This window comes from Hemicordylus capensis, chromosome 6, assembly GCF_027244095.1.
Source record: "Hemicordylus capensis ecotype Gifberg chromosome 6, rHemCap1.1.pri, whole genome shotgun sequence".
In the NCBI taxonomy this organism is placed as follows: Eukaryota; Metazoa; Chordata; class Lepidosauria; order Squamata; family Cordylidae; genus Hemicordylus; species Hemicordylus capensis.
In genome coordinates, this window is record NC_069662.1 from 113,906,644 (window position 1) to 113,934,477 (window position 27,834).

The 27,834-nt window shown below is 42.9% G+C and overlaps 1 protein-coding gene across 2 annotated transcripts in view; it reads left to right on the forward strand.

Annotated features, from left to right (window-relative positions):
* RFTN1 (raftlin, lipid raft linker 1) overlaps positions 1-27,834 on the forward strand; it is a 150,863-nt gene that overhangs the window by 77,481 nt on the left and 45,548 nt on the right. For both annotated transcript variants that reach the window (XM_053263724.1, XM_053263725.1), the window contains exons 5-6: positions 6,430-6,769; positions 26,411-26,614. In XM_053263724.1, the coding sequence (XP_053119699.1) occupies positions 6,430-6,769; positions 26,411-26,614 (544 nt within the window). The remainder of the gene's footprint in view (positions 1-6,429; positions 6,770-26,410; positions 26,615-27,834) is intronic.

Here is a 27,834-nt window from a genome sequence, read left to right on the forward strand (position 1 = left end):
CTGGAAAGAACTACTACGACGACGACTATTTATATACCGCTCTTCAACGAAAGTTTCCAAAGCAGTTTACATTGAAAAATAAATAATACATAAATAAGATGGTCCCCTGTCCCCAAAGGGCTCACAGTCTATAAAGAAACCTGAGGCAGATACCAGCAACAGCCACTGGAGGGATGGTGTGCTGGTGTTAGATAAGGCAGTTGCTCTTTCTCAGCTAAACAAAAGAGAATCCCCACTTTAAAAGGTGTCTCTTTGCTCAGTTAGCAGGAGTCTGCTTCTCAGCACTCCCCATATGCCTTCCCAGAGGTAACTTTAATGTGGCAGGGCTGAGTTTCTCTTTATGGGGAAACTGGCACTGGGAAAAGTACAGCTGTGCATGGAGGTGAATGGTTGGAATGGCTGCCCTCATGCGATGCCAGGAAGGCTGTGCAGATTATTCAACTGCAGATATTCTGAGCTGAATATTTGCACAGTCCTACAAATAGATGTGGAAATGGCTGCCTGAAGGTCGAAACCTGACTTCTTCTACATCACTTAATACCTTATGGATGTTATTATATTTCAGTACACTTAGTGTATGCTTACCTAGAGTGGTCGGACAACAACCGTTCTATGTCTAGCAAATTATTACACCTCTATGATGCAGCTAATTTGGTACCTGCTACTGCTCCTACAGCTACTAATTTAATTTAATTTAATTTAATTTAATTTAATTTAATAATAGCACAAATGTAATGACAATAGTGAAATATTAATGATGTCAGAGTACGTTGCATGCCTTATCTCAGTAACCCACACAGCAATCCTAAGGTGGGGAAGTAGTATCACTATATGGGGGCGGGGGGGGGGGCAATGCTTATTCCTGCGACTGCTACTGTTTGTATACCATTTATCAACCAAAGTTCTCAAAGCAGCTTACACAGAAAAATAAAGATGGTTCCCTGTCCCCAAAGGTCTCACAATCTAATAGAAACATAAGGTAGACACCAGCAGTGGCCACTGGAGAGATGCTGTGCTGGGGTTAATAGCTTGTCCAGTCCTTAAAGATGGTTGTTTGACCAAGGTCATCCTGTGAGCACATATTAAAGCTTTGATCTGGGAGCTTCAAGCGCATGCTCTTAATCACCTTCTTACATTGTCTTGAGTGAAACTGCTGTATTGAATGGGACTGGCAACCTTTTATGTAAATGTAGTTAAGATTAGCACTTGTTCATTAGTCATGAACAAGATTTCATCACTGACTAATAATGAATGAACTGCAATTATTTGTAGAATTCAGGGGCCAGGAGGGGGCCACACTGAATTTCAAAAATTGCTGTTTCTCTTACCAGAACCACTTTCTGCTTCTGTGATTCAAGGGTAGTGGAATAAGGGAGGCAGTGTTTTTGGACAATCAAGTTGTCTGGAAATGCTATCCATCAGGGCTGGCTACCTCGGCCACCATCTTGTTAATCCTGGGTAAACAAAGAGTGCATTGGGGTCTCTCATCTCAAATAGCAGTAGTTTAGCTTAGCAGAATCTTCAGCAGCAAAGTGCTTCACCTGTGTATGTTCACATACACCAAAGTGAACAGGAGTGTTTTTTGCCCATTGTACTGGCAGTGTGAGCAGTACAAAAGATAATAAATTTAGTGTTGGAGTAAATTATTGCAGCGTGAGGTAAAGGAACAGGTGCAAATGCACTAAAAGATAGATCACATGTTTAAGCTGAACTAAATGTTCAGAAGTTGCTACTTGTTATGACCTCTCATTTGAACTGCTGTCGGTTTCCATGGTCCAAATTGCTACTTGCCATGATGTCTCATCGAGACAAAAAGCAATTTCTCAACAATCTTTCACCTAGAAAATAAGCAATGTCTGATGTTAAATCCACAGAAATACATCTTGTCTACTTTAGTGATCCTGGGAAATGCCAGGTGGTAATCCAGGTGGCTGATCTTGACAAGTAGCAATTTCTGACAACCTGTCGGCGAGGGGAAACACTAGCATTCAGGTATATTTATCAATGTGTATTCATGTTAGGATTTCTTATTTTCCCTTATGGAATAGTTCTGCCATTTTTTTTAAAGATACAGAGGCCCATCAAACAGTGTCTTCTCTTCAGCTAGATAGCTGAAACATCACCTGTACCAGCCCATTAATTAGTAAGAGGGTCTCCCAAGATGTTAATCTCTGTTTTTGGCAGTGTATCGGGAAATTGCATCTCTCCTTCCAAAATCCTGCAACTGTGACCTTCTGGTTTGCACTTGTTTTCCTGGGGAAGTGAGCTTCAGTTCCTGCTATCACGCAGTTTAGCACATAAACTGTAACAATATTGTAAAAGAGGAAGTTGTTTCTGTCATCCAGGTGTTGTGTCTGTATTCAGCAGAGTAACACAACTGTCAGGAAGTTGGATGAGTCATAACATTTTGGGGAAGATACCATGAGATTTTCTTTGTTTAAAAGGGTTGAATAAAATAACTGCTTCTCTACCCTGCCTCTTCTGTCAGCTTGCAGCTTATGTGCTGAATTGATTCCTTCTTATTTGCATTTGAAAAAGCTTGCATTGTCTTTATTTTGGTCTCTAATAACAGCAGATATTGGCTCTGCATAACTGCAGTTCATGGGTGTGCGAGAGAAGACCAGTCTCATTCTTTTTTCATAATGGGTTGTGCTAAAACTCCAAAATGTGCTCTTCCATAAAGTGTGGTTATTCATAGCTTTTGCACAAGTTCCAAGTATGATTCTATTCCCCATACACATGCTGCTGCAGACTTCTGCATGACTTCCTAGCATGAACTTACCCTTTGTTCACACACAGAGAAGGAACCCCATGTGATTTTTCCGCTGGCCAGCTCTTGCATTTTGAGAAGAACCTGTCTCATATAATTACCACTTTTATGGCAACTAGGGAAAAAGATGGGTTCTTCTTGGAATACCATTCACGCTGCTCTGTGTGTATCGTGTGTAGGATTGCACTAGATAGTAGTTTGGAAGCCGGCAGCACTGTGTGTATGAGGAGTAAGATCATGCTTGGAATTGTGCAAAAGCTTTGAATATCCTGTATTTTGTTGCCATATGGAAGTGGCATGTGAGAGAATTGGGCAACACTACTGAATAATATTTTCTCTCACAGCAGTGATTCTAAGTAACCTGATGTAGAAAAAAACTTCACACCATCTCAGTTCACTATTGAGGCTTGGGGTTCTGCTATTCTTTCTCTGTCAGTGAGTTCCTAATGGTAGCTGTAGGTCAGTTCTCAGTAAGAGAGAGTATATTCAGACGTATACCTTTATCACAGTAACCACACAAAATAATATTCTCTATGCGCTGTGTTCTTTCTTCATGTTCCATTAAACATGCCTATCCTTATTTTGCATGGTTAGAAAGATTGAGATGCCCCAAAGCAAGGAAATCTAAGAACAAAAGACTTGGATCCAAATACCTATCTGCACTCATGGATGGCCATTCCACTCACAAAAGATGGGGGTTTTCTGTTGCTACAAACTTGTCCCATGCTAGCTGCAGTTTCCAGTGGGAAGAGGGCAGGAAATCCTGGTTTGTACAAGTGGAATTCTGCCCATAGTTCTTTGGATCCAAGCCAATGTGCTGCTGTTTTCATTTACAGATATTCTCTTTTTGCCATTGATTTGTTTGTTCTTCTGTTTCTGACATCTTGTAAAATCTCTTGCTTTCTTAAAAATTTCTGCTGTACCTCTGTTCTCATTTTTTAGTAACTTGCTTTCTTCCACTTCCTGTAAGCTTATTTTTGGTTTTCAGTTTGTTAAAATAACCCTGTACCAACCACATCTGTTTTTATGTGATTTACATAAATTTTCTCTCTATCGTTATAGTTTGCAGTTGTGTTTTCAGTATTACTATTTTCAGGAATGAAAGCTCTCCTCGTCTTTCAGTCAGCTTACATTTCTGAGCTGTATTAATTCTTCAGAATTTTTAATTATCTGGATCTTTGTGTTCTGATGTCAGCTCTTCATGATTCTCCCTCTTTTGTTTAGGATCCAAGTTCACTATCTCATGGTAATCCCTCCCCTCCCCCAGTGCTGTGCAGTTCAGTTCCTGTTTATTTGACAACAGAAGTTGTCCCCAAATGCATGCTAAGACCTTTCGACAGTCTGCTTTTTGCAGTATTGTTCTTCCAACAAGTATCAAGATGGGGACTTCCTCGTTATTACAAGTTTGTGGCTCAAGCTCTGGCTCTCAGATATTTCAGTTGTCAGAAATGCTTCATCTACCTAGTTGGCAAAATCCCCAACTTCACTTATATACTGATGGGGTCTGAACTATCAGTGACTGACCAGGAGGTTTTACAGGGCTTTATGCTGTGGGGTATCCGAGGAGTGAATCAACTTCGCAGTAGATTCGAGATAGTTTAATCCGTGGGACTAGGTGGAGCATTCACATAGCACTTGACTGCTCCCCTACATACATCAAAGACAACTGTCGGAGCTTAGCAAAAACATCAAGGTTTTTTCCAAAAGCTGCTGTAAATCTATTATATTAATTCTCCTGGGTGTGCCTTGGAATGTGCGTCCCAGCGCTCATGTGATTGGCTGGGCAGTGGACGCGCCTGATTGGCTGAGGCGCACCCAGGAGGATTGGTCGCCACGGTGGCGGAGGCAAGGCCAAGGAGGCAAGGCCCGGTGGGGGGAAGAAAGTGGGGGGGGTGGCAGAAGTGGTGGTGGGGAGGAGAGGTGGCTGGGTCCGGAAGCAGAGACTGGGGAAGAAGATGGGGGGAAGAGGTAACCGCCGGCCCCAAAGAGCACACAGATGCTCTGTGCGGGGTTGGCTAGTAGAGGATTATTTTAAGTTGGACATACCTCAGGCTGAGCTAGAATTCGCAGCCTCCCTTCGGGGGGAAAACAAAGCCCTGTCTGTCCTGGTCCCAGATAGCCCACAGGGAGGTCAGATTAAATCCAGTGAATATGTGGACTGGCACACTCCAATCAGGAGTGGATTCGGGGGGAAAGCCCTGTCTGTAAAATCTCCAGGAGAGAGAACTTGGGGTCATGGTGGGCAGCTCATTGAAAGTGTCATCAATGTGCAACAGCTGTTAAAAAGTCAAAATCCATACTAGGGATCATTAGGAAGGGGATTGAAAATAAAATGCTAATATTATCATGCCTTTCTACAAATATATGGTGCGGACACATTTGGAGTACTGCATACAGTACTTAGGAAGGTCATGGTCAAACTGGAAATGATGCAGAAGAGGGCAACCAAGATGATCAGCGGCCTGGAGCACCTTCCTTATGAGACAAGGCTACAGCATCTGGGGCTATTAAATTTGGAAAAAAGGTGACTATGGGGAGACAGATCCCCATGTATAAAATTATGCATGGAGTAGAGAAAGTGAAGAGAGAAACGTTTCTCCCCCCTCACAGCACTAGAACCAGGGGGTATCCTATTAAAATTAAGGCAGGAAATTTAGGACAAACAAAAGGAAGTACTTTTTCACACTGTGAAAAATTAATCTATGGAATTCTCTGCCACAGGAAGAGAACTTCAAGAGCACTAGCTTGGGTGGCTTTAAAAGGCGCTTGGACAAATTTATGGAGGACAGGTCTATCACTTGGCTACTAGTCTGGTGGTTACAGGCCACCTCCAGCCTCAGAGGCAAGATGTCTCTAAATACCAGTTGCAGGGGAGCAACAGCAAAAGAGAGGGAATGCCCTCACCTCTTGCCTGTGGACTTGTCAGAGGCATCTGGTGGGCCACTGTGTGAAACATGATGCTGGACTGAATGGGCCTTGGGCCAGATCCAGAAGGGCTGTTCTTGTTCTATCTCTTTGACTTGGAGGCCTATATTAATTAAGTTCCCATGATTTTTTTCCTTCTGGATCTGCATTGTACTATATACTTTTAAAATAGACATTGTACTATTTTGGACGTACCATCTACCAGCCTATCCTAATAATATGGAAGAAGAGTGTGTGCGGCATGCATCTCTCCCCCTCAACAGGTGTACAGGCTAATGGCATAGGAGGTGGGTTTTTTTAATAACCCGCACCCATGTGATTAGGCAACAATGGAATTTACATGATAAAAAGATGGATGCAAAAAAGGGGTAGCTTAAAGTCTAAGAGAAGGGGTACTTTTTGTATTTCACATTTCATTAAGAAGTGTGCTGATCAACATGTGAACTGGAGATTGCTATATTCTTCTAATTAATACATCTGAATAGGATATCAAAATGTGTATATTTAACCATGGTATCTTCATATTTCTTTGTCTCTTGTATTTTCATGTTTCTTTTTAAAAGTAGTACATGTTATTGTACTTCCTTGGAATACATTACAATAGGATTTTTTGTGGTCCATGGGGTGGGGGGAAGCTTAGAATAAATTTAGTTGACGTGATGGAGATGCATTGGAAACACTTCTACTTCTGAAGGACAACTTGTAAATTAAAACGTAACCTCTTTGATTTATAGATTCAAGATGCAGCAAGTCGAGGCTTGAGGTTTGTTGGACTGATACCTCAGTACGCTTCCCAAATGAACTCCAAGAGCAGCAGTGCTGTAATATGCACCAGCAACAGCTCCAGAGAACTAAGAGAACTAAGAGGTGGCAGAAATCTATCAGATTTTCCTGAGGATTGTGCTTCATTGGATCCTGAAAAAGCAGATTGCACTAATGGATGCAAAATCCCAGAAGCAAGGAAAGAAAATGTTGACCAGTGTGTAGACGTCAGTGAAGATCTAGGAGGTGAAGGGCAGATTACTGAACATCTCAGTCTAAGCTCTGCTGGAGAAAATGGAGGACAACCTCAAGGTGAGAATGCAAATGTTTCTCCTCTCCATGGCTACTGTGGATAGGCTAGCACAATGCTATATTGAGAAAGAGTCTCCTGCTCTTGCTGCATAAATATACTTCCATGGAATTTGATAGCAAAACTTACAAGTTTATTCCTATTTATTATCCAGGATTAATTATGATATAATTAATATGCAAAATGTGCAATCTTTCAATTATTTTTGTCCTTGTACTATCCCTGCAGTTGAGTAAATGTAATATCCATTTTGTAAGCATTATACTGAGGGTGTGGAGGTCCTAGTTTGCCATGACTACTGAGTCCATGTGTAAGTCAGCAACAAGCCAAGGTTTTCTGAATTTAAGATAGCCTGCTACCCCCAGCCTTTAATCTTCTGAACCATGTCACTTCTGTGGATTATTGGGGGAAACAAGTAGCTTGGAATAAAGGGAAGCATGAATACAAAAGGAGGTAAAAACCAATCCAGTGCCAGCTGGATTTGTTTGTGGCTTCTGCTTCCTTCCTGCAGAGTTGCTGTTTTCCAAGATCCAGATTGTGCTTTACTTTTACTATTTGCTGATAGAAAGTGGTGTTAATAAATCCCAGAGGATTTTGCAGCTCCTAGAGAAACACAGATCAAGCCTCTTGAGGCTGTTTGTATTGAGTCACCACTGCCAACCAATCAATGCACAATACACACCTGCACAAGAACTCTAGTGTAAAATCCACAGCGGCACAGGTGGAACAGAGGAGTGGAAGTTGTCTCTCTGCTTCCCTTCCTTCCCTCTGCAGCCCCAGGTTTGGCATTATATGCAGGAGGTCCCTTAACCTTCAGGTAGGGTTTTTCCAGTGGCTCTGTGGGCTGCAGGTTGGGAAGAAGAGAACTGCATGTGCTAACCCTTGATTGTGCAAAAACCAATATGGATGTCAACCCTGCTAACTTGACAAAACCCCTGCTAACTTGACAAAGAGGCACCTTTGAACATGGTGATTCTCTTTATTTAGCAGGGGGAGAATAACTGGCCCTATCCACCTCCAGCACAGTACCTCCAGTGACTGTTGCTGGTGTCTATCTTATTTTTCTTTTTAGATTGTGAGCCCTTTGGGGACAGGGATCCATCTTATTTATTTATTATTTCTCTTTGTAAACCGCCCTGAGCCATTTTTGGAAGGGCAGTATAAAAATCGAATAAATAATAATAATAATAATAACCCTACTTTGGAGAGCAAAAGGATAATGCTGTTCAGAGTAATGCTACCTACTAGTGGTTTGCTTGTAACATAAAGTACAATCAGTACTTTTAGAGTTCCTTTCTTTGATGTAGTTTGACCTTATTACTTAAGAACTTGTAACTAACAGCCTTCAGTTAAATGAAGTGTCATGTGCCACCCTTGCAAGCTTTTCATTCCCTCTGGTGCAATAGATATGCTGTGTTGGGGAAATATTATTCTGTACTTTTTACAAGTACATCTTGAGAGCTGGTCCACATTATTCTTGGTTGACAAACTGTGCACATAGTAGATTATTGAGACCATACATGTGCATACTCCCATGTGTACAAAGTAAACATGTTGACTGTGGTGTTCAGAATGTTTCTGATCCCTGTGAACATTCCCGTCTTTATTTTGAGGGACTGGATTGCCACTGGGTCACATATTCCCAGTCCCGATGTTCCATCACATGTAAAAGGCTTCCAGCCAGAATTGGCCTTAAGAAGTCCACAGTTCTTAAAAACAAGCCGTGAAAGCAGGGTAAAGACCATGTACAGAGTGGTCAGCTTGACAGAAGTCAGTATCACTCAGCCTCATGAAGAACAATTGCTGGATTTTTATTTTAAATTTCCCTTAAGTAGAGACTTTGGCAAATACCCCTTAACAAATCTGAATTGAACTTACCTACATCCTTTACTATGAGAACCTTGATTTTTGAAAAGTTGCATATACATATGTTTTTAATTTTAATGGCTGACGTGCTGTGGGAAATTACTCAAAGTAGTCCCACTGAAATTAAAAGGACATGTTAGGCATTGCCTGACCTCTTTAATGTCAGTGGACTACTTTGAATAATTTTCTACATTCTGTCCTATAAACGTAAATAAAAAGTTGACATAGGTGGTGGGTAACAAAGTAGCCAGATTTAACAGATATGTTTTTCAATTTACAGTCAGCCTTCTCTTTTTAAGGTAAATTTACACCTATATTTTGAAAACCATTGATTTGGTTCGTGATCCGTTGAATCCATTAGAATGGGTTCTGCGCCTGCGCGGAAGCCTCTCGGTGTCGAGTTCTACAGCTCCTCTTCAGCACCTGCGCCCCGCCCCACGTGACCACATGGCTATTTAAGGCGGGAGGAAGAGCAGGCACCTCAGTTCCTTTGTGACAGCCGTGGAAATTGGTTCCCGGTTTCTGAGGCTCCTCGTTTGTTTCCTCAATTCTTCAACATTCTACTACTGATTTTATGAACTTTGACTTGGAATTCTTGTTTAATCTTCTGCCTTGCGATTCTACTTTGATGCTTGATTGGACTGCTTTATTGTGACTGACCCGGACTGCTTAACGATTCTGCTCTGAAGTACCGCGAATTTGTAAGTAGCGGAATTTATTCTGGCTATGGATACCCGTAAGGGGAAAAAGACCTTTAAACGCTGTGAGAAGTGCAAGGCAAAATTGCCCTCACAAGATGCGCACAATCTGTGTTTAATCTGTTTGGGTGAGGCGCATGTTCCCTCCTCCTGTACTATTTGCCAGTCCTTCTCCAAACAAACCCGGAGAAATTGAGAACTCTGTTTAAAAGCGGCTATCTATGAAGATGTTTTGGCAGCGCCTTCTTCTGCTTCAAAAAAGTCTCCTCAGGCGCACAGCTCGGGGGCCCTGGCATCAACCCAGTCTAAAACCCCGTTGCTCATCAAGAAAACCCATAAATCCTCAAAAAGGTTGGGTTCCAAAATGGCGGCGGCTGGAGAGCCCGCCAAAAAGACGCTGAAACAGTCAACATCGAACTCGACTCCGTTGCCGAAGGCTGTCCAAGATGTGATCTTCGTGTCGGTATCGAAACCCTCGACACCGACAGCCCCATCAGCATCGACACCAGCGCCTCACGATAAGCCTACGCCGGTCGTGGCATCAACATTGACTAAAACTTCGCTACCAAAGCCGCCCTCGATACCAAGAAGCTCCTCAATACCGATGGCTGGGACAGCTACGTCGACGTCTGCATCGATATCGATGACGAGAACTGATACATCGACGTCTACCTCGATACCGATCGCTGGGACAACTACGTCGACATCTGCCTTGATACCGATAGAAGCATCGATATCGAAGGTTGCAGCCTCATTTTCTCCTTCACTCCCAGCTCTACCACTTCTGAGTCTTCGAGACCTACAGCCAGCACCGACTCCGATAAGGTCCCCGTCGACATCAGGAGAAGCAGTCCTACCCTCGGCATTGAATACTCCAACAAATATCACCTCGGTAACTCCTCGATTTCGAGCACCCATGACTTTCGTAGTTGAAGATGCTGACCTCTCCAATAATGGCGACACGGCCTTGGGCACCCAATCGCTTTTGATGATGCTGGATTCTGCAGCGAACACCCCATCTTCATTTCCAGCACTTCCTCGGCAAGATGATGGCACTCCACACTTACTATCCGTGACACAATTAGCCACAACAGCCCCCTGGCACACCAGCAGGTTCTCACATGCAGTCTCCTCATCTAAAGAAACGGCCTTACCTGGAGCATCGTCACCTGGAATGGCATATGATTACGAAGAGGATCGTATTTGGAGACGAGCCATGTCTGCTCCTGCGATCCCTCAATCCTACCACCAATCTGCCAATACGAACACTCCATAGAGGGGATACCTCTCCTCTACAACCGAGAATGTTGTCTAGTATATTTTTTTAGAATGTGAGCCCTTTGGGGACAGGGAGCCATCTTATTTGTTTTATTTCTCTTTGTAAACTGCCCTGAGCCATTTTTGGAAGGGCAGTATAGAAATCAAATTAATAATAATAATAATAATAATAATAATAATAATAATAATAATAATAAATATATCCACACAGACTCTGCTGTCTACGTCTACACAATCGGTGCAGACCACACAACAACTGGCTACGGTGGCGGTCCAGACGGATGCCCCATCTGCACCCCTCCCTCCATCACCGAGAGGTGCTCCTTCCCAACATTCCCCTTCGGAGCTAGCATCAGATGACAGTCATCATGGCTCATCCGATTTTGAGTCTGACACAGAGACGGTCGAAGCTGATCCCTCACCGGATGTGGCCACGCCTGCCCACATCTCACCGACGGAGGAGTTAAAGGCATACCACTCACATATTAAACAGATGGCTGCAACCTTGGGTTTAGACCTATCCTCACAGGTGAAAACCATTGATGACCCGGTCTACAACTTTATGGCAAGGTCGCAGTCAGCACAACCAGTGGCTCTGCCTTTGCTACCCATCATTTCTAATGCCGCGCAATGCGCCTGGCAGGTTCCACACACGTCCACACCAACTTCTAAAAGACTGGAGGGCCTATACAGAGTTCAAGAACAAGATAATGCCTACCTGTTCAAGCACCCTGTGCCAAATTCATTAGTCATTGACTGTGCCAGAACATCTAGATCTAGCCGCCGACATACCACACCTGCGGACAAAGAAGGTAGGAAGTTGGACGTCATGGGAAGGAAGTTATACTCCACCTCTTGTCTCTCGGTTAAAGTAGCTAACTACTCAGCCTGTATGGCAAAATACAACTACTGCATCTGGGAGAATTTAGAAAGGGACATTGATACCTTGTCTCCGGAAGAACTCAAACTGCATTTTCGTAAGACATTGCAAAAGGCGGGAGACTTACATGTCAGCAATTAAACACCGCTAAACACTTAGCAGAATCAGATCGAGGTCCATCACCACTGCAATCACCCTCCGTCGTCATGCTTGGTTAAGATCTGCATCCTTACACCAAGACATGAAGGACAAGATAGAGGGCCTACCATTTGATGGGAAGGGCCTATTCTCAGAAGAGACGGATTCTACTATGAAGAAGATGAAGAAATCAAAATTCACGGCGAAAACATTCACCTCTTCTGCATCAACCTCGTACCCTAATAAACAAAGAAACTACTTCCGCCCCCGCTCATCCTACAAGCCACAAGAATGCTGGGACTTTCATAAGACCTACCAACCGTATGGCAAACGCCTCGGTCAACAAAAGGGTAAATATACCCCTACACAACGCGGGAAACAAGCCGAGGGCACCAAACAACGGCCCTGAGATTCAAGACAGCCCATCGCACTCTCTTCCTCTATTGCTCTCTCAGCCTTATTACCCCTCCCAGAACATCAGGGAGCTCGTCCACCCGGTCCATTCCATCATCCAACCGGGTCAATTAGCCACCAACAACATCAGATTGGCAAGTCATGCGCAAGCATGGTGCCACATTTTATTATTATTATTATTATTATTATTTTACATTTATATCCCGCTCTTCCTCCAAGGAGCCCAGAGCGGTGTACTACATACTTGAGTTTCTCTTTCACAGCAACCCTGTGAAGTAGGTTAGGCTGAGAGAGAAGTGACTGGCCCAGAGTCACCCAGCTAGTTTTTTGGCTGAATGGGGATTTGAACTCGGGTCTCCCCGGTCCTAGTCCAGCACTCTAACCACTGCACCACGCTGGCTCTTAACACATAACATCAGATCGATGGGTATTAAAGATTGTCACAATATGCGATAGATTTATATGCGATAGAGTTCAAGAAATGACCTGTGTTCAGGGGGCTTCGCTTCACCAAGGCATCACCGGCCTTACTTCAAGAAGTGAAGGAACTCCTACTCAAAAGGGTGATAGTCCCAGTGCGATGGGCAGGACGTCGGGAAGGATTTTACTCCCGATATTTCCAAATCCCAAAAAAAAGATGGCAGGATGAGACCGATCATGGACCGATCATCATCTAAACAAATTTATCCAAGTGAAAAAGTATCATATGACAACGCTACAAGACATCCTATCACTGCTTCTTCAGGAGTGCTGCCTTGTAACGTTAGACTTAAAAGATGCCTATTTTCATATAGGGATTCGACCAACCCACCAAAAGTTCCTGAGGTTCACAGTAGGAGCAGCGGTGTATCAATATCAAGTCCTCCCGTTCGGGCTGTGCACTGCCCCGCGTATCTTCACCAAATGCATGGCAGTGGTAGTGGCTCACTTGCGGACAAGGGGCCTCAAGCTGTTTCCGTACTTAGACGACTGGCTCCTGACATCGAGAGACAAAGAAGAGTTACTTTTGCAGATTCAGTATATGATAAGCCTCCTTCATGATCTGGGGATACAAATCAACTTGAAAAAGTCTCACCTGACCCCAGTATCCACAATTTCGTATATTGGAGCAATACTAGATGCAAATGCGGGGAGGGCGTTCTTGCCACTAGATCGCTACCGGACCATTGCCCAAATGGTTCAAGAATTTCAAACCAATCCCATACAGTCAGCCCATCAGATACAGCGGTTACTAGGGCTGATGGCCTCCTGCAAGTCCACAGTGCGATACACTCTATTGAAAATGCGAAAACTGCAACTGTGGTTCCTGTCCTCTTTTTGCCTATGCAAGGACGTGCCGAAAATGCAACTCCGTCTACCTCTACCAATCCTTCGGTCCCTCTCGTGGTGGATGAAGGACTTCAATTTACTCTGAGGGATGCTGTTTCAGATACAGACCCCGTCGGTGTGGGTCACAACAGATGCTTCGCTGCAAGGTTGGGGAGGTCATTGCAATTCCACCAGAGCTCAGGGTCTGTGAACCCGACCTCAGCGCCAGTTCCACATAAACTTCTTGGAATTGTTGGTAGTATTCCAAGCCATGAAAGCCCTCCTCCCGATGCTGAGAGGCAGAGTCGTGCAACTACAGATGGACAACACAACCGCCATTGCCTACTTGAACAGGCAAGGAGGGACAATCTCCAGGTCACTGTGTGGCCTGAGCATTCAAATCTGGCACTGGTGTATCAAAAACAGCATCACCCCAATTGCCATCCACATCAGGGGCAAGGACAACATACTAGCGGATGGCCTCAGTCGTTCGTTCTTGATGGACACCCAACACGAATGGGAGCTGAACGATGCATACCTATACAAGATATTCCTTCTCTGGGGTCACCCGGATCTCGACTTATTTGCTATAGCACAAAACATGAAATGCAGACTGTACTGCTCGAGAGCAGGCCACGACCCACGATCCTTGGGAGATACCTTTCAGATGGATTGGTCTACGCACTGGATTTACATGTTCCCGCCGCTGCCACTGGTCAGCAGAGTGGTGGCTCGTCTTCTAATGGGCCTAGTAAGATGCATCCTGATAACACCTTGGTGGCCGCGCCAAGCGTGGTTTCCGGATCTACTCAAACTTGCTACGACATATCAGAGACTTCCGAACCGCCCAGACCTCCTGATTCAAAAAGACGGGCGCCTTCTACATCCGGAAATGCTCACTCTACAACTAACAGCTTGGAAGATCGACTGTTGAAGCGTATCATGCTGAATCAGCGTAAACCATCTACAAGAAGAAACTATGCTAGCAAATGGAAAAAAAATGTCGCCTGTGCTTCTCGTCATGCTTTCCGCCCTAAGGAGGCCTCAATCCGTGCAGTCCTGCTCTATCTGACTTCCTTGAAGTCAGTGAAACTATCGAATGTGTCCATCAAAGTACACCTAGCAGCACTTTCTTCTCGACACCCAGGCTGGGATGGGAAGACGGTGTTCTCCCATCCCTCCTGTAAGAGCTTCTTGAAAGGCCTCACTAATCTGTACCCTCCTGTCAAAAAGCCTCTTGAACAATGGAGCATATCGCTGGTCCTCTCTGCATTAACAGAGCCACCCTTCGAACCCATGCATTCCACAACTTTAAAACTGGCATCACTTAAGACAGCTTTCTTGGTGGCCATCACCACAGCTCGAAGGATCAGCGAGCTCACAGCCCTTTGCATGGATGTTCCTTATGCACGATTTTATCCAAATAAAGTTCTCCTCTGGCCAGATCTCACCTTTCTGCCTAAGATTGTATTGAACTTCCACATCGACCAAGACATAGTGCTTCCGACCTTCTTTAGATTGCCAACCACCCCGTTGGAACAAGCTCTGCACTCCTTGGATGTTTGAAGAGCTCTTCTCTTTTATCTCTCAAAAACAAAGCCGTTCCGCTCTTTGTCGCCTATAAGGGAGTGAACAAAGGACGAGCGTTGTCCAGACAGAGACTGTCCCACTGGATTATCGAAACCATCCGTCTGGCATACTCGATACAGAAGGTTCAACCGCCGGGCTCCATCAAAGCGCATTCCATGAGAGCTTTTGGTGCCTCTGCTGCTCATCTGTCTGGCATATCGTTTCAGGACATTTGTAGGGCAGCAACTTGGTCTTCTGAGCAACCTTGTATAATGCACTATGCCATAGACTTAAGGTCTGCTGCGGAGGCGAATTTTGGGAGAGCTGTTCTCAAAAGGGTGCTACAATAACTACTGCTCCCTCCTCCTTTTGGAGCCAACTAAACACCCATTCTAATGGATTCAACAGATCACGAACCAGATAAGCAGGTTGCTCACCTGTAACTAATGGTCTGGTAGTGATCCGTTGACATCCATTAGACCCTCCCGAACCTCCCCTCCGCAGTAGCACTTACCTGGCTATAGTAGAACTTACCTGCTTACTTGACTGCTTCGGCGGTCTCCAAGGAACTGAGGTGCCTGCTCTTCCTCCCGCCTTAAATAGCCACGTGGTGACGTGGGGCAGGGCGCAGGCGCCGAAGAAGAGCTGTAGAACTCGACACCGAGAGACTTCCGCACAGGCGCAGAACCCATTCTAATGGATGTCAACGGATCACTACCAGATCATCAGTTACAGGTGAGCAACCTGTTTTTTACACTCACATTAACCTCACCAGTGAAATATTTTACTTTGGTACTGTTTGCACAGCTTTCTAATTAAGGGACTATGACTAGGATGGTTGGGGGAGGAATATCACAGGAGAAGGACAGCACAGTTCTGTAACCTCTCCTGATCTCTTTTCATGGTTTGGCACATGGTGGTGGTGGTAAGATCTTGGAGTGCAATGGGACATGGGTGAGGAGACAGTCTTTCATGCATGTTAGGGTTAGTAATCCATGTATTATGACACTGAATGAATGGTACTAACACTCCTTAAAAGAAACCAAAGGAACTACAGGTGAAACTCGGAAAATTAGAATATCGTGCAAAAGTCCATTAATTTCAGTAATGCAAATTAAAAGGTGTAACTGATATATGAGACAGACGCATTACATGCAAAGCGAGATAAGTCAAGCCTTAATTTGTTATAATTGTGATGATCATGGCGTACAGTTCATGAAAACCCCAAATCCACAATCTCAGAAAATTAGAATATTACATGGAACCAATAAGACAAGGATTGAAGAATAGAACAATATCGGACCTCTGAAAAGTATACAGTGTACTGTGCTTGATTGGCCAGCAAACTCGCCTGACCTGACCACATAGAGAATCTATGGGGCATTGCCAAGAAAAGGATGAGACACATGAGACCAAACAATGCAGAATTGCTGAAGGCCGCTAATGAAGCATCCTGGTCTTCCATAATACCTCATCAGTGCCACAGGCTGACAGCATCCATGCCACGCCACATTGAGGCAGTAATTGCTGCAAAAGGGGCCCAAACCAAGTACTGAATACATATGCATGCTTATACTTTTCAGAGGTCCGATATTGTTCTATTCTTCAATCCTTGTCTTCTTAGTTCCATGTAATATTCTAATTTTCTGAGATTGTGGATTTGGGGTTTTCATGAGCTGTACGCCATGATCATCACAATTATAACAAATTAAGGCTTGACTTATCTCGCTTTGCATGTAATGTGTCTGTCTCATATATCAGTTTCACCTTTTAATTTGCATTACTGAAATTAATGGACTTTTGCACGATATTCTAATTTTCCGAGTTTCACCTGTATGTAATTGCTAACTGTCTATGTGGTGTACTTTGGGTCAAATCTCCTTGCTTTTGAATATTTTGTAACTTGGGCATACTTCCTACCTAGTTCAATTTCTTTATCTTTTCTGTGATGTATGAGTGAGAGAATGAGGTATCCTACTATACTTCAACCCCCTGCCCCCAATACATCTGATTTATTTATTGCCCTTTTGCTACTTCAGTTTTCTTCAGCACTTCCTTCCCCTTTCCTGGGAAAGTTATTCCTGTTTTGGCATTAATCTTCCTGCCTCCCATGTGAGCCCAGAATGTGTTTTTTTTTTTTTTAAAGAAAGCTTTTATTCTCCACATTGTGACCTTATCTTTTACAAGACAAGCGTGCTTGGACTTGCATTTTCTGTTCCAAGAGTGCACTTTTGGCTAAACTGGAATCTTTGTTTTCTGTCCCTGCTTTCTTTTAATTATTTATTTCCCACCTCCCCCCACCCTTCCTTACATTGATCCTTTTTCTTATTTTGAGCAGTCTTTGCTTATCCACACATCTTGTTGTCCGTTACATATATCTTGCAAAATATTATACCTGACCCACAAATGTACTCTTAAGCCCTTAATGAGCATATAGATGTGTTTCCTTTTCCAACAAAATTTAGAATGTAATTGCTGATGTTGAAATAATATTGGTTTACTTTTTAAATGTGTGTATGTTGAATTATAAGGTTCTGGCTGAGGGATCCCTTATCCTGTTTCCTATTAACTACAAAATTATAAAGCAGGCTTCGGTGGTTGGATAGGTTTTAACATCTGTCCTTCATGTGTTTAAAATACTCATATTTCTCCATTGCTACTCTGAATGAACACTCTTTGAATATGTGCAGTATGCAATCCTGAGGGAGTTGTGTGTACTGTCTTCATGTTCCTGTGCTTTTCTGAGTTACCTTCACAAGTTGTCCCCACAGAACTCTGAATGCTCATGAAGCCACACAGTATGCGTATCTGACAGAGAAGTGTGTCTTTAAAATAAAGTGTGTGTGTGTATGTGTGTGTGTGAGAGAGAGAGAGAGAGAGAGAGCTCATTCCCCACATTATTAGATCTTGTACGAAATCCCTCAAATTATTATTATTTTTTAATGCAAAGTGTTCTGTGGGGACAGCTTCTGTTCAGGAAACTTCCTAAAAAACTAAGATGCAACCTAAGGATGACAAATTATGGTCGGCTGGAGACAGGTCACCTATTGTAGGGCTCTGGAATTGTGGGTCAGGTGACTGGAATAAATCTGCCCTTTCTGACTTGATTAGCAAACCAGAGATTGCCGGTTTGAATCCCTGCTGGTATGTTTCCCAGACTATGGGCAGCGATATAGGAAAGATGCTGAAAGGCATCATCTCCTCCTGCGCGGGAGATGGCAGTGGTAAACCCCTCCTGTATTCTACTAAAGACAACCACAGGGCTCTGTGGTCTCCAAGTCAACACTGACTTGACAGCACACTTTACCTTTACCTTCTTATGAATTGTATGAGTGTGCCCTGGTGCTTAGCCTCTATCTCTCTCTGTTTATAGTAATAAATATTTCCCCGCACAAAATGTATATACATTGATGAGATTGTAAATGCATACTGTCATTTGCACACTATTTTATTTTTAACCTATTTTCCTTAAGGAAAGTAAGCTTATGAGATCACCCAGCTTTCTGTGTGTGCGTGTGTTCCTGTGTGTGTCCTCATCAACTTTGCAATGCCTGAATCGATTTGGACCAGATTTGGTACAGTTGTAGTGACACATAGGGAAAACTCAATGGCATAGTTTGTGATGATGCCACCCCAGTTCAAGATGGTGGAAGTGTGAATGCTTGAGGCACAAGTGAGCTAATTTGTGAACTGTCAAAGTGATTTGAACCAGATTTGGTGGTGGTTGGGACACATAGGGACACCTCAGTGAAGTAGTTTGTGGTTATATCATCCACCACAATTCAAAATGGGACATGCATGAACATTTAAGGAAAGTAGGCAGATTAGTTCTTACCAGAACTTCTTGTTATTTAAAGAACTCCTCTCATTACTAAATTAATCTCCTCAATGTTTCATTAAACTTGCCCAACTAAATTGAGTGGGGGTGGGGGATGTCAAACTACCTAAAATAAGTTTGAACATATAATAGATTATTATAATAGTGACAACAGTTGAGAAAGTGTCCTATTCTTGATCAAGATTTCCTGTAAAGTCACTATATTAGCACTGCTGTGTTTGTATTAACACTTTGTCAATTATCTTGCATAACAGAGACTTTACAGACCATGCTTCTGTTATCTAATAATTGACCAATTGTTGTGGAAGATGATACATTTGTATGGAAAACTTTGCTAAGTGGCATCTGATTAGATTTGAGTTAGATTTGAGGACTTATTCATTCTGATATATTCAACCCACTGATTTGTTTTTTCATCACATTGGTCTTTTTAATTCATGTATTGGAGATTTATTATTTTATTTGCTATAGCAAATCAAATGCAGCCATCTGTCTACCCCATCTCTCCCCCTGAAAGTACCATTTGGTGCTTAGTGCTTTTACATCTGACAAAATCAAATTAGAAGCTCTGATTTTGAATGAATTAATAAATGCCATTAAATATGGTGCTATTATTCAAGCCGAAGGCTTTGGCGGGGGGTGGGGTTGTGGAGTGTTGGAGAAATAAGAGGGTACTGTATTTTCATTGGTTCTTATGTAGAACCCAGGTTTTATCTGAAAGTGACAATGATTTGCTGTTGATATGGATTCTATGGCATAACCAAATTGATATTAGGACAAATTCAAGCAAACATGTTTTCCCTGCAGAATTATATGAGATAATAATTAAAGTGTTTTGATTGCTTTTAATAGAATAGTCTTCCTTGTTTTATAATTCATTTATTTGATATATTTATATACTGAGTTTCAAACAAGTTTTTCCAGGCAGTTTACAGATGGAAACATAACTTATCTTCCCAGTTTTAATAGACACACTCAGTGGTACGATAGTCCAGTGGCATCCTGACTGCATGCTGCATTAGTAGCTGAGGGGAAAGCCCTCTTGTGTCTCGACCAACCTTTGTTACCTGCTCTAAATATAATCACCATACCAATTGTCACTGTTCCCAACAGATTCCCAGTACTCAATGATCTGATCGACAATTCCAAAACACCATTATGCCCAAGAAAAGCAGGACTTCCCCTCCCCCCCAGCCCCATGGAGAGAAGACCTCTCATGCCATCTGCCCTCCTCCCCCTCGTTTTCCTCATTTCCCCCTCTTTCCCCAGTCCTCCACTCACTGAACCTCACTCTCCACCATCCCTGTGTGCCACAGAGCCACAAGGTTGCAGAGGGAGGACCGTGGTAGTGGCAAGATGGAGGAGAAATGCTTTTGCCCCAGCTCCAAAGCATGGGGTGGTGAGGAGAGAAACAGTGGCAGCAGGAGGAAGGAAGGAACCAAACAGCCAGGCAGCTGCAGGAAGTAAGGAGGAACCTTGCTGCCTTGGCATACGTGTGTGCGTTGGGGGAGAAACTCAGGAGCCAGGGCTGATGCGCAGGCCCTGCTCAGAGACTGGGAAAGGGAGCTCCATGGGCTGGCAGTTTGACATCCCTGACCTAGCCTGTTAAAGACATCATCTGAAACATCAAGTGAAAGATGAACCAGTAACACTAAAGTGTACCATCTATAAGAAATCCTTAAGAAGTATTGTAGCCACCAAACATACCAGCCTTCCAAGTTATATCTCTGTAACCAAGTTAAGCATGAATACTTTGAAACCTTGAATCACACTTGTACATAAAGACTTTAGTATCGTTGCGTTTACACAAAGTGTGGTGAAGTCTCTTTTCCACCTACACACCTAGCCCTCGCCATAAACTAAGCTACCCAATACAATACCTGGTGAACTTGTGTGATGGCAGCAGCATAAGCAGAAGTGCAAGACAAATCTATTATTCCATATTGTGGGAAAGCCTTAAAAAAGGGCCCTTGAGTTGCAAGGATCCAGGTAACATGACAGAGGGAAGGGAATTATAATTGGAAAAAGGCAGGATCTCCCATCTTTATACGCATTGTGGACTGAAAACGTTATTAAAGTGGCGGAGAGCATATAATGATTGGGAAAATATTGTAATCACAATTGCATAATAATCACAATTGTATAATATTAAAACAGTAGCTTTGTGGTTTTTTTTTTAAAGAGCCAGGGAGAATTAAAAGGTATTTATCTGATACCAAAAAGCTAGCAGCATAAGCACTAGTAGACTTCTCTGGGGACGGAGTCCTACAGACAGGGCATGAGAACTGAAAAGGCCCTCTCATGGCCTTTTCCTAGTTAGCAAAACATCATTTAAAAACCCTCTTGCTTAGTATACAAGTATATTTTCTCTTTAATTAGGAACACCTTGTCAGGAAGGCTATTAGAGTATGTAATATTTGCATGCTCTTGCTTTACGTTAAAATGCCCTTGTCTGTTTAAAAAAGTCCCCATCTGCCTCATCTGGGAGCGTTAAACTTTTCATATATTTCTCAGCATCCCTTCCCTTTTCTCTCTGCACAAGTTTATTGATGAGCTGGACTTCGCGAGAAAGATGTTTTAGTGTGTCTGTCACTTTTGGAAAAAGCAGCTCTCACACAGGAATAGACTAGAGGGCAGCAGGAACAGATGAAAGCTAGGATGGGTGACTGTTCAATTGTTGACTATGCTATCAAAAAGTCCAATAAGTTACTCTAGTTTTGAAGTAACTAAAGATGCTTGAACAGTTATTCGGAACACTTTGGTGACAAGGTGAAAGAAACAAAGACTCGGCAATGGAGAAGAAAAGTCGACAAACTTATGAAGAAAAAAGCTGCTGCCTTTTATACAACAGATGTATAGAGATATGAAAGTGTGACTTCGCATAAAATGAACTTGAGACTTGCCCATGTTCCCACAATTTGTAGTGCATACAAATGATGCTAGGGCTGCAAATTTATTTTCAGACGTTGGTACTACTGATGATGATTATGATGATGATAATAGAAAAGGGACTAAAACACTGTTCTTGCTTTTATATAGAAGTTTGATTAATTTGACAGCTTCCCAGATACAAGGGGTGAAGAAGGCTTCCCAGCAATCCTGAAATGAAAATTGTTCAAAATATATATGCAAGCAAAACAGCAAGCTGCAGAGACAGACAGTAGATTAATCCCAGACCAGGCTACAGCAATTTGTGATTAACAAAAATTCTGAAACAGTGAATAAAATGTATTATATTGACTGAGAAAGTAGGGATTCAGTAGTTGTGGCATTATGCTAAAAACTGCTAAATCACGCATGCACTGTGGAAACAAATGAAGTGCAAGTAGCCAGTACTGATGTCTGACCAGCACCTTGGAAAAAGAATCACTCTGGGCAAAAGCTTCCTAAGAGGGTCTAAAGGTCAAAGCCACAGGTTAGACAATTAAGCCAAGACCTGAACAGTGAAAATGTGTTGAGAATAAAGATGGCAACTGAAATATTCAAAAAAGATATAGACAACCTAAAACAAATATGTTTAGGGTAGCCACTGAAATATTATTGTTTGTAGCTACAGGAGCAAATATCAGTATTCTAGATGAAGCAGCATGTGGATGCCTCTTGAAGTATCTAGCATTTGAACACCCAAATTCTGCAGTATTGTACCATTATCAGATCTGGCCACAGTTACCCATGCCTTAGTCACGTCAAGTCTGGATTACTGTAACGCGCTCTACGTGGGGCTGCCCTTGAAGAACATCCGGAAACTGCAGCTAGTGCAAAATGCGGCAGCTAGAGTTTTATCTGGAGCTGCCCGGTGGGAGCACATCACACCCATTTTGAAAGAGCTGCACTGGCTACCAGTTTGTTTCCGGGTCCAATTCAAGGTGCTGGTTTTGACCTTTAAAGCCCTAAACAGTTGGGGCCCGGGATACCTGAGGGACCGCCTGCTCCCAAGGGTTGCTGCCCGCTTGACAAGATCATCTGAGGGGGCTATGCTCCGGATGCCGACAATGAGGGAGGCTCGGTTGTCGTGTACGCGGGACAGGGCCTTCTCTGTTGCTGCCCCCAGACTCTGGAATGCTCTCCCGGTGGCTATTCACTCCTCAGTTTCCATCACAGCTTTCAGAAAAAATGTAAAATCTTGGCTTTTTGCCCAGGCATTTATTTGATTCTCTGCTGCTGCTCTTTATAATCTTTATTGCTTTTATGCTTTTTGTTTTAAATTTTTTAATCAGATTTGCTTAATATTTTCCCCCACTTAATATTTTAATTGTGTCTTTTTTACCATTTTGTGTTAAAATTTTTTTGCTGTAAACCGCCTTGGGATTGCTTTAATGAAAGGCGGTATATAAATTTAACAATAAAATAAATAAATAAAAATTATACAGAATCGAAGATTATGGACAACTGACAATAAACTTTAGTAGTGCAAGCAAACCTTGAAGAAATTTGCACAAATGAAACAAGAACCCCTCTGTTATGTTAATGAGTAAAAACTACATAGGAAGCTGCCATATACTGAGTCAGACCATAGGCCAGTCTCGCTCAGTATTGTCTACAGAGACTGGCAGCAGCTTCTCCAAGGTTGCAGGCAGGAAACTCTCTCAGCCCTATCTTGGAGATGCCAGGGAGGCAACCTGGAACCTTCTGCTCTTCCCAGAGCAGCCCATCCCCCAAGGGGAATATCTTACAGTGCTCACACTTCTAGTCTCTCTTTCATATGCAACCAGGGTAGACCCTGCTTAGCTAAGGGGACAAGTCATGCTTGCTACCACAAGACCAGCTCTCTTCTTAGATGGACCATCTTCCTAGATGGAGCATCATCTAGAACAGATGATGGTCCAGTGTGTTCAATAAACTTATGTCAATGTTTAAAGCAACATTTTGGGTCAACAGTATGGATGAGTTTAATACAATACCACATCTGAGCTACAAAAGGAGAGGCTCCCTCTTATCATACCAAGATAAGGAACCTCAGACTGTGGTACAAACAAGTCTGTTGCATAAGAATGCTGTGAATTCCAGTCCCCTTGAAACTACTGGGAGGCAGTGAAATCATCACTGACTAAGGAAAGGATTTCTCAGGTAGTGGGTAGAAGGAGATGTAGTGGTGGGAATTGAGCAGGCCATTTCAGGGGGAAAGTTCCCGACAACTGAGGTCTGTTCCTTTTTCTGGTTCTTCTCCTAATCCTTCAGCCCCAGGGAGCTATGGGATCACTCTCTCAAGGCTGCTGCTGAATGTCAGGTCTGTAAATGGTAAAACATCTGTCATCCATGATTTGATTGTGGATGAGCATGCTGACTTGGTAAGTGTGATGGAGATCTGGTTGGATGAGCTGGGTGGGAATGCATCCTTGAATGCATCCTGGGTGGGAATGCATCCCTCTCAATGACATTCAGTATCATCGACCATGATATCCTTCTGGACTGCCTCTCGACTATAGGAATTGGAAGCACTGCTTTGGAGTGGCTTTGGTCCTTTCTTGGGGGGCGGGGTCCAAAAAGTGGTGCTGTGGGACTACTGCTTGGCTCCTTGGCCATTGGCTTATGAGGGTGCTGCAGGGTTCAGTTTTGTCCCACATGCTGTTGAGCATCTACATGAAACTACTGGGAGAAGTTTTCTGGGGACTTGGTTGCCAGCAATTTGCTGGTGATGCTCAGCTTTATCTCTCCTTATCACCTGATCCTAGGGTGGCAGTGGATGACCTGAATCAGGGGCTGAAGGCCGTGATGGGCTGGATGTAAGCTAGTAAATTGGCTTCTCCAAGATGGAGATGCTGTTGGTCTGTAGGAGAGACAATCGGGATGAAGGGATTCAACCTGTTCTTGATGTGGTTGCACTCCCCTTGAAAGAGCAAGTGTACAGCTTGGGAGTATTGCTGGACCTGGCTCTGCTTTTGAATGCTCAGGTAGAGACAGTGTCCAGAGTTGCTTTTGAACAGCTTTGGCTAGTCCGCCAGCTAGTCCACCACCCTTTCTTGAGAAGACAGATCTGACCATACCCACACCTTAGTCACATCATGGATGGATTACTGTAATCTGCTCTACGTGGGGCTGCCCTTGAAAAATATTCGGAAACTGCAGCTAGTGCAAAATGAGGCAGCTAGGATTTTATCCGGACATGTCTGTTGGGATTGTATTACACTCATTCTGAAAGAGCTGCACTGACTACTAGGGATGTGCACGGGGCAGGGGCAGAGAGCAGTAGCTTGAAGGAGCAGGTATGCAGGTCCTGAGCTGATCCTCCGCCACCCCACTGCCATTCCAGTCGCAGCACTGTGCTGCTCAAAAGGACATGCATGGCTGCTTCCCTTTAACTAGCAGCCTCTGCACGGTGTCAGCATGCACATGGCATCCTCATATGCGTGGACACCATTTGCATGGTCAGCATGTGTGGGTGCCTTGTGCGTGCCGACGCTGTGCATGGCCTTTTGAGCAGCACAGCGCCGTGACTGGAAATGGTAGTGGGGCGGTGTAGGAGCCAATAAGGACCTGCGTACATGCTCCTTATAGCTGCCACTTGTTTGTTCTCTAATGAGGTGCCAAAACATTTTATGCACATCTCTACTGGCTACCAATTTGTTTCCGGGTCCAATTCAAGATGCTGGTTTTGGCCTTTAACACCCTTAACAGTTTGGGTCCTAGATAGCCGAAGGGCCACCTGCTCCCGAAGATTTCTTCCACTTGACAGGCTCATCGGAGGGAGCTCTGCTCCACATGCCAACAGTGAAAGAGGCTTGGCTGTTGAGCGTATGGGACAGGGCCTTCTCAGTCATTGCCCCCAGGCTTTGGAATGTTCTCCTGGCTGGTATCCGCTCCTCAGCCTCCATCACAATATTTTAGAAAACGAGTAAAGACGTGGCTGTTCACCCAGGTTTTTGTATAAGAGTACAGTTTTTACTGCTGCTTCTTCTTGTTTTTTGTGTTCCTGTTTTATATAGACTTTTGAAATTCTAAATAGAGATATTCTTTTTATATTTATATTTAATATCTGTACTTTTTGTATTTTGATTATGCATTGCTTTAATTGTATTGTAAACCACTTTGAGATTATTTTAATGAAAAGTGGTATAGAGGCAGAAAAATAAATAAATAAATAGAAGCTGCCATATTCTCACAACAGAGGAGTCCTTATCTGCTGCTATCAGGAAAACTGCCAAAATCTTACAAGAGGAGTGCCATGTGGAACTTGTTCTTCCAGAAGGGTGCTGGCTGTTGTAGCAGCAAAAATATACCTGCAATGTGTCATGATGTTGTTCTGTCACCTCTCCCCCCCCCCCGCCTTTAATCATTCACATATTTGTACAAGGTATGCAGCCATATATTTTGCTTTCAGCTGAGTTTCCCTAACGTTGTCATCTGAATGTCCTGCTAATGAATCACATTTCCTACTTTATGAGATGGTCATAAAAACTCAGTATGCAGTTAAGTGTTGTGATTTGAAATTATTTGTCCCTTTCCTATATACATGCCATTCTGAATCCAGGGTGGAAAAGCACAGGTTTTTGTTAGTGATGTTTTAATTATGCATGAAGAAGCTCAGTTAGTAGTGCTTATTAACATGTTATTTATTCTGGCAACCTAAAGAGAAAAGGAGAAAGAGTGCATTGTATCTGCTGCTTTGTAGTTATTGCAGTCTCAACACCTTGTTTTTTTGTTTGTTTGTTTTTAGAATCTGAGATCTTTGCTCTCTTCAACAAGCCAAAGAACTTGCAGAGATCCAGCCACTACTACATCATAACAATCCCTATGAGAATCTTCAGCAACGGGCAGAGCATTAGCAGCTTGGAAGCCAATTGGTTGGAGCACATGACAGATCATTTCCGGAAAGGGAGCACATTGGTGAATGCCTTCTTCAGTCTTGGAATGGTAAATGGTATGGAATTTTTCTGCAGTACTGTTACTCTGTCTTATGTTAATTCCTTTCAATAAAGGCTAATTATTTTCTTTTTCTCTCTGCTTTTCAGAATGAGCAAAAATATGTTCAGAAGTGAATGTGAAAACTTGAGAGTATTTATTTTTGCAAGTGATAGGAACAGTTTTTATTCTGAAATCAAAGAAATTAGGCAGATGTGTCTATGTAGCACCTCAATCCCTTGCCTCAATTTCTTATCTTTCAGATGAGTCCTTAGCAAAAGGAATATTCTCCTTTTCTGCTAATTAAACCTTGAAATTACATGCCATACTGAGTGTAAATTATTTGTTGGCATCAATCAGTAACAGTCTTTGAAGTAGCAGCACCTTTACAAATTTTCAAGCTGCTGAATTTAATTCCTGTAAAAGTTATTGGTTGTTTTATAGACCACTGCTTACTAAGCAATGGATGTGTTTTAATACTAGGTAGGTGATATAAAAGCTTCAGTACAGAGTCCAGTGTGTGAACTAGTGGTGAATAGCATAGCAACTTGCATAATTCCCATATGGCTTGTGGACTACAGGTATGCTTATTCTAGAGATGAACTTCACAGTTTTCAGGCATTTGCTGCATAATAGCATTTGAACTGCAGCATTTAGCAAATTGCTCAGAGAAGGCACAAATACTAAAGTGCAAGCAACTGAAAATATAACACTGGCTTTGATTAGCTTTGAATTGTGTGTATTGTTGTTTGAAAATCCACTTCATCTTTGTGAAGAGCTACATAAAGGTTATGCGTGAGCCTTAAACATTTGCTTTGTATTTCATATTGAGCAAGAATGTCCTTTTTATGTGTAGCTTATACTAAACACTGCAAAAATAAATTGTGCCTCTTGTTGCAGCACAGAAAACGTCTCACTATCCATGTGATAGACTTTTCATTCTTACCCCCTCAAAATGTGGCCTCTTCCTTTTATGAGATGTTTCTGTCTTCAACAGTCACTACAAATCCACAGATTCTGATTCGGTTAGTTTTTGACCCTATCCATTCTACCACATGCTTTTAAAGAGAAAACTGTGATCTTCTTTTTTTTCCTCATTCTGAACCTAGAATCTTCTCATGTGGTGTGGAGGATGACACTTTCATCAGTCTCCTCAGTAGTGTATGCTATAGATCTTTCAATTGTCAGCTGAACTGTACACTTCAGGCTTATTCCTGTGACTGCTGAGAAAATAGTGTG